The following is a 7,800-nucleotide window of genomic DNA, read 5'->3' as shown; positions in this document are numbered from 1 at the left end:
ATCACTTCAAGATTTTAATACAAAATTATAAAGGTTTAATAACCAAATGTAAATTTTCAAACTCGTTTATTTTAATTGAATTATTCATTATTATCATCAGTATTATTATTGTATAGCACCTTTCAAACTAATTAACAACATGAGAACATGTTCAACACATTGAGAAATCAGGAACTAATGCAGACTGAAGCAATCCATGATAGAAGCAACATCAACAGCAGGAAGTGAAGATACAACATATTTATTATGAGCACAAAAAGTTTTAGGAATAAAATGATTAATAAATTATTATGAATTTGGATTTAAAATTATACATTTTGAAAATATCTATATTTTCATCTCGTCTCTGATCCTCTGGAAGTAACGTCACCAGATGTTTTGATTATTTGTTGAGCAGCTAAAAAGAAAAAAATCACTGTTTAGTTGTGAAAGAATAAACTTTTCTTCTGGAATGTGGTGAAGCAGAAATATGAATTATCATAAAATATAAATATCTGTGAAGTGAAGTGCAAGTATTAGTTAATACGTATTATAGCGACAGTAAGAAAATTATATTTTCATGAGATGTAATGTTTAAAATACAAATGGAAGAGGAGACGCTGTTGTCATCATGGCACATTAGAGGAAGTACAACAGAGCATGATGGGGACTATAATCATAAAAACAATAACCATTAAAGAAACACACATTTTCTCTGCATGTGTTGTGATTCAAATAAAAAAATGTTGCCTCTCAACAGAAAAATACATGTGACCGACATCCTGATCAAAGAAAGTACAACAGATGTGTGTGTGTGTGTGTGTGTGTGTCCTCGTCCCTCACCGTCACACTATAAGTACAATTAGAGGCCATTTGTTCTCAGCTCCGGTGCTGATGGTGTAATCAGTGTGTTAATGATGACTCACATTTGGCTGCGGAGAACAAACAGGTACCCCCCCACCCCCACCCCACCCCCCCACCCCGCACAGAGAAGAGAGATGGACAGAAAGTGGATTCTTTTTATTTGGAACCTCAATGCATCATTTTTATTTTTGCACACGATTTTAATTTTCTCTGCTGTGGTGAAGAAATATAAATTTTTTCTTATCGGGACAAAATGCTTTTTCATCGCTGCAATGACTCAGCAAGCTCCGTGACTGATTGATTATATATGATTAATGTTATCGGGTGACCTCCATCAGTTTCTGATGTGATCTCCACATCTTATGAGCTGCATGGAGACGGTCCAGACTGTCCAGCGACGGCCGTTTAGTCACGTAATACCTAGTTTGCATTGATTATTATGCAAATGCTCAGGAATCTGCAAACTTTAAAGATTAATGAAGCTGTTGTATTATCTCACAATCCGTTGTAACTATAATTAATCAGTGTTATAATGATGTTTTGACCATTGGATGATGTGTTATTTTGTCTGTGAAGCTCATTTTGATGAATAGAGGTTGTTAGGGTTCTTTAAAACTAAGGAAATTGCTTCGTCACATGGTTTCGGTGTGTCATGTTTTTGGTAGTTTGGATTTATGAACACGGCCACCATTCATTTTTCATTATCTTAGCTAATTCCAATGGATAATTAACGAGATGCAGCAGCGTCACATGGAAACAGGAGAAGAAGAAGAACACAACAAGCTCAAATCTTAATACATAACAGTGGAAGATTTATTGTTCACAATTTGAAAAGTAAGAAACACTGCATAAATACCACTTAATGTTGGGAATAATGAAACATCACATGAACTGACATTATTAAATATGTCTCACTGGGTATAACAGTATAGAATAAATGGGCATTTACATTATTTACAGTCTCATGTACAATATAAAAGCTTCTGGCCACAGGTCCTCCGCCTCTGCTCCTTCACATTCACACAAAACTCATTCTTATGGCGTCTGTCTGTTTTGGTGAAGGCACACAGCGACGGCCTGTGGTGACATATCCATATTTCACAGGACGTGGTAAACAGGCCTGGCTCCGGGGCTCTCCGGCGTGCAGGGCTGCGAGTCGGTGCTGCCGGGGGAGAAGGTGGCCATGTCTCTCAGGGCGGCCGGCCCGCAGCTTGACTCCACCGAGGAGAGGCGGTCCACGATGCTGGAGAGACACTGGAGACTGGAGGCTCCGATGGCTTTATCGCTGTCTGATAAGACGAAGGGAGGGTCGGGATCAGTACAAGGACGTTCTCAGATGTTTTAAATTTTTTATATTTTTCTTATTAAAATCCAGGCAACATGCAAGACATCAAACATTTAATTCTAAAACACAGAATTCCTCTCAGGCTGCGAAAGGTCTCACCGTTCTTTGCATATGAATAGCTGCTGCTGTAGTTTGCATTCAACTGGTGCCACACTGGACTGTTGCTGTCGGCCTGTACGAGGAAAAAAGCGGAATGTGAGAAAATGACAACTTCACCCTCGATTCCTTGCAAAATAAAAAAAGTAACACAGACAGATTCGATGTGTCGTGGTTGCATAAACAGACATGGGACGGGAAGAGGCGGGAAAAAAAAGTGCAAAAAAAAAACAACAACCAATGCCCTTCACGATATCCAGACAGGCTAATAAATCCTGAATTCCAAAGTTATGGGCTTCTTCATTTCACGTACACCTTAAAGCCAAAGTGGCAGCGAGCACCCCCCTCCCCCTCCTGCGCGGGCTCGGAGCATGGCGAATCGATTGTATCAGTGGAAGCAACACCAGTTTGTGCAAGATGACACTTTCTCCCAGTAAATCTGCAGAAAATCCTGGCAGCGGCGCAGAACATGCAGGCAGGATGGAATGCAGAAAAGTACCCTCTTTTTCCTGCCAGACTTCAGTATGGTGGATTTGGCTCGGTTTATTAGAGCTATAAAGTGTCCGGTTGTGGGAAAGCTATTACTCCATCCAGCATTTACTGATGCACGGTCACCTTCAGTCGGCCGCAGAGGGAAAACCAACCCAATCTAAGCTGTGATGATAAGCATCAGAGCAGAGAAACATGTAAGACCACAGAATAGTTGTTTGTATTGAGGAATAACGGGAGAGGAGGTAATTTAAGGTCTTTGGGCAAAACCAACTTATTTGATCGACATGTTTTTTAAATTGTAAATCCAGGTTTTACTTTGAAATAGAATATTCTACATGTTAATACGACAGTAAAGACTTAAATTCAAACATTTCCTCACAAACAAAGGTCTTTTGGGGTAAAGACAAAGTCCTGTCTCACATGCGGGAGGTCTCGTTTCTCTGATGGACATGTTTTTGGGTTCGCAGCCACAACAAGACTCAACCAGATGTTAGTTGAAGCTGTGGATGAGAGGTCTTACCATGCCGTCAGAGCAGCTGGAGAGCGGACTCCCAGGTTCCGAGCTGCTCTCTCCAGGCAGACCGTAGTAGTTTTCCACCTGCTCTCGCAGCAGCTCCTGCAGGCTCTCGATGTAGTGGATGGCGTTGCGCAGGATCTCCACTTTGGGCAGGCGCTGGCTGGGGTTCGCCGAGGTGCAGCGGCGCAGCGCCTCAAAAGCATGGTTCACCTTCTTCAGCCTCCGGCGCTCACGCATGGTGGCGGCCCGTCTGCGGTCCACGAAGCTGGACTTGCGCTTGCAGGCCTTGCAGGCCCACTGGAGGCAGTGTCCCGGCTGGTGAGGAGAGGATCCGGGGACCCTGACGTGCTCGTCCTCATCTGAGCCGGCGAGCTCCATGCCGGGGCCGAACTCCAGGCTGTCTGGAGAGGAAGCACACGCTCTGTCGTAGTAGACCTGGGAGGGTGAGAAGACGTCCATGGCTTGTTGAAGAAAGGAGTTTCAACGGATGGAGTGATGGGCGCAAAAGAAGCAAGAAGGCTAGAGGAGTGGGGTGAGAGAGAGGAGACCTCTGAGTGATATGAGGGGTCTGTTGCCCCGGGGCCCCCCTTATATGCCCCCAGGCCACAGCCAAGGGCCCACATTGGCCAGATCTAATTACCATGGCCCATTGGCCCAGCCAGAAGGCAGGCTGGAGTTAGCTCAACTCCCTCCCTGCCCCATCCCAAACCACTGCCTCTCACCCCCCAGTACCCTGCAGAGTTTCCCACATCTGCACTTACTGGTGTTTTCCCACTCATCACCACCCTCTCCTCCCAACAGCCCTCGACCTGCAGGGCCACGATGAACACAATGCATGGGAATGTTTCAGGACTTTTGCAGCTAGCAACACAACATGACCTTTTCTCTAACAGTCATAATAAGCGCTTCATTTCTTTGCCTGATTTATCTGTAACCGGCCTGCGGGTGTCACGTCACGGGGGCCGACAGTGAAAGTGACAATTTGCCATGAAGATATAAATATTAAAGATCGTGTTTTGTTTGGTCAAACAGTGCAGAACAAGAGGGTGACCACTCACAGTGAGCGTGAGGGGCAATTTTTACGGTGGAGACAACAGCGTTGCAGATGCAGCCCAGCTGCAAAGGAAGGTGTAACATTTCAAGCCCAGTGAATTCACATTACAGCGGCAAGGACACCCCCACCCGCTCAAACACCTCCAGCTCGTCACTGAAGGTGCTGCGTGAATGAGGCCATCCATGTTTGCCAAAGCTCATTAAAACAGCAATTACACAACTGACACCGCCGCGCAATCCCCTCCGACCATTCGCCTCCGACGGACAAATTTTAACCATTAAATGTTATTGACACAAGTTGAGTGCTTCAATTCAAACAGATGGTCGTTACAGTGCAGTCGTTTTGATTCAGGTGGGGGTCTGGGGGGGGGGGTTAGACATTAAGATGAATTTAATGCTGTTTAATCTATCTATCTATCTATATGTGTGTCTTTATCTGTCTATCTGTCTATCTATCTATCTATCTATCTAATACATGAAAATGTTTTTTAAGCACAAATTCCATCACTGCCTTTTTTGCAGTAAAGTAAAAACAACCTGTATTTTTACAGTGCGCATCAAATTGACTGATTTCTTTTCTCTATTTGCTCAGTTTTATTCCTGAAACCTGATGAACACGGAGACATTATAAACTGCACTGGGGTTGAATTGAGTCTCTGTACGAGGACTTGATTTCCTGCAGCAGGTCATCATACAGAATGTTGTTTTTGTTTTAGGGGGTGATTGTGTCGCTGACAGCTTCCACGGATACAATGCGGATATTTCTCACAATGTGTCAAAACGTTTGGCGACCCCCTCCTCATCTCTCTGTGCGCACCTAAGAAAACACGCGTCTACCTGCTGCCCCTGAATTGCTCTGGGAGTTTGGATTAGGGCACAGCTGAAGAACGCATCGCTGTGTGGCCGCTGCGATGATCAAAGGCTGTTTGTGGCTGAGAAACAACCGCGATGAGAAAACCCGCGGCGGCCGACGGAGGCTGGAGGCTCCGCTGTTTGCGTTGCGTGGCGCAGCCTTTACGCACAGGCCCCAGAGCGCATGTGATCCGTCCGCGCCGTGCGCTCTGGCCTCGGGTCTCCTGGGAACCGGCTGAGTTTGCTTTGGTGTTGTTCTCAAGGGTCAGAGACGGAGTTAAGTGAAGGGCAGGAGGTTATGCTTTATGTCCACGTCCCGCACGTCTGAAAACCTTAATTCTTCCAAAGTGCCTCGTGCTTTGACCCAATACGCTGCTTGTTTAATGCAACACCAGGCTCCTGACAGAGAGACGATTCATTACGTGCACTCCTGCAGAATAGATTCCTCTAAATAACTCATTGTGACTAAAGTGATTTTTTTTATTTCTGTGCAAGATTTAGCAGAAAAAAAAATAAAACTTTAAAAGCATAACTTCACTTCTCACAGGTTCACTTAATGTTAAATTGGCATGTGGACACATAAAGTCAATAAAAACAGAATTACAATCTGATTGTTTTTCTCCTTTGGTATTTCATATGTTGTCTTTTATGTTTTTGCAAAAATATTGAGAAGTAATCTCTAATTCCTTTGAGGTTATTTTCCTCCAAGTCCATTTCCCAATCCCCCAAAGTAGTAAAACCAAAAAAAAGAAAATTTTGAGTGGCAACAGCATTTGTTTGGCATCAAGCAGAGAGCGGCTCACTGTCAGGCCTGCACTGCACTGAACCCTTATTCTTAGCAGGATATTCGAGGAAGGGTCCGGATAAACCGGAGCGTTCAGCAGCCCCCGCCTGTAACAGCTCGCCTTTCATCAGCTCTGACGTTTTTTTTAAAAACACTGCCTTCACAGCCAAATGAGAATTATATGGTGCCATCCCTAACACCAAAATCCCCGTAAAAGTTAGACAGGAGAGAGTCGGGGCTCGGGGAGGGAGTGCATGCTTGCAGGCTGATGGTGTGAAGCACAGCTTTTGCAGCAAATACAACTTTACCACCAGTTTATAACCTCACAAAACCTTTATATTCCAAAGAAGAATAAGCAGCAGCACTGAACCAAACAGACCTTTTTTTTTAAAGACAAATTATGATGCTTGGTGTTGGGTCCATTTCTGGAAATAATATCCAGTAATCACCAGAAACAGAGATGGAATTGGCAGCTACACTGTGGAGCTGCAAATGAAGTCAGAGTGAGTGAGTGAGAGAGAGAGCAGGGGCCCATTAAAGTCACATTACTGTTTGGAGATATCATGTTTCTGCAGAAAACAGGATATTTGGTAAAAGACATGAATAGTTGTGTTGAAAGGAGCCAAATAACAGCCTGGGATTACTGTGTTATTCAGCTTTTTACTCAGCTGTAGTGAGGAAGAAGTACTCATATAATTCAATCAAATACAAGTGTACAACAACTTAAAGAAAAAGAATAAATCCTGCATTCATGTTTTTACTTTGTATAGTTGTGTTGCATTGCGTTGCATATGCAGTATTTTAAATGAGTGAAGGAGGAGCTGACTTTATAAACTGAGCATCAATGTTTTATCTGAAATATAAAACGGCGTCAATTAAACTCAGAGTTAAAAATAAGTAGAAGAGAAATAAATGTGGTGGAATAGATGCGTATTAAAGATTTACTAATAATGTTATGAGTTCGGTCGTCCATGCACAGTGATGGATCACAACAGAGACGCACGTAACAAACATCAACACATATTTCAGAGGGACGTGGTTATAGCCACCAACGTGAAAAACAAGCAAAACACTAAATGTAAGCAGCGAGAGGACAAATAAAAGAAAACGAGGTTCATAAAACAGGCAATAAATGTAAAAATAAAACCCTAAAATTAACAAATCAGATCCAGGGAATCAGTTAGTATTGTATGTTATAAAAAAAAATTCAACCCTGTGACATCAAAACATCTTCAAAGTCATTTTGCGGAACATGTTGGAGTTTATGACCGGCCACTCAATTCTCTATATCAAACACTAACAACTCCAGAAGTGAGATAACTTTCAAATTTAAGTAGTTTGAACTCTTTAGAAGTAGAAAAACACAAGTAGACACAATAGTTCTAGCGTGTGTGTGTGTGTATGTGTGTGTGTGTGTGTGTGTGTGTGTGTGTGCAGGCCTGAGAGATGAGGCCAGCTCCCAGAGGTCAGCAGGGCTCTGTGTCATCCACAGAGATCTGAGGGAGAGGCCAACGCACCCCAACGTCGTTGTCAAACACCCCCCCACCCCAAACCTGCCTCTCATGTCAATACACGACAACAAGACTCCATGGATCTCCGTGCCGTTAGCGTCCTGTCACACATTTTAACAGCTCGCACTGCGGAGGCTCTGACGACACAGCGAGCGATGATGAAGCAAGGCCCTAATGGCTCAAATAACTTCATCATGCCGCTGGGCTTTGCACTCGTGCCTGCCGCCCGCAACTTTCCATGTCCCCCAACATGTGATAGGAGCAGGAGAGCGGGGGTGTTTGCAGTGGACTCGAGTTACTGTTGTGG

At 43.8% G+C, this 7,800-nt stretch overlaps 1 protein-coding gene across 1 annotated transcript; it reads right to left on the bottom strand.

Moving 5' to 3' along the window:
- Nucleotides 1-1,632: 1,632 nt before the first annotated feature.
- On the bottom strand, nucleotides 1,633-4,620 carry myf5 (myogenic factor 5). Its single transcript, XM_020105470.2, has 3 exons — nucleotides 3,297-4,620; nucleotides 2,288-2,360; nucleotides 1,633-2,132 (listed from the first exon to the last, which is right to left on the bottom strand). The coding sequence occupies exons 1-3, from the start codon at nucleotides 3,750-3,752 to the stop codon at nucleotides 1,942-1,944; spliced, it is 720 nt and encodes a 239-aa protein (XP_019961029.1). The 5' UTR covers nucleotides 3,753-4,620; the 3' UTR covers nucleotides 1,633-1,941.
- Nucleotides 4,621-7,800: the final 3,180 nt, after the last annotated feature.

This window comes from Paralichthys olivaceus, chromosome 23, assembly GCF_024713975.1.
Source record: "Paralichthys olivaceus isolate ysfri-2021 chromosome 23, ASM2471397v2, whole genome shotgun sequence".
Lineage (NCBI taxonomy): Eukaryota > Metazoa > Chordata > Actinopteri > Pleuronectiformes > Paralichthyidae > Paralichthys > Paralichthys olivaceus.
This window is presented reverse-complemented; position numbering and strand designations above follow the sequence as displayed.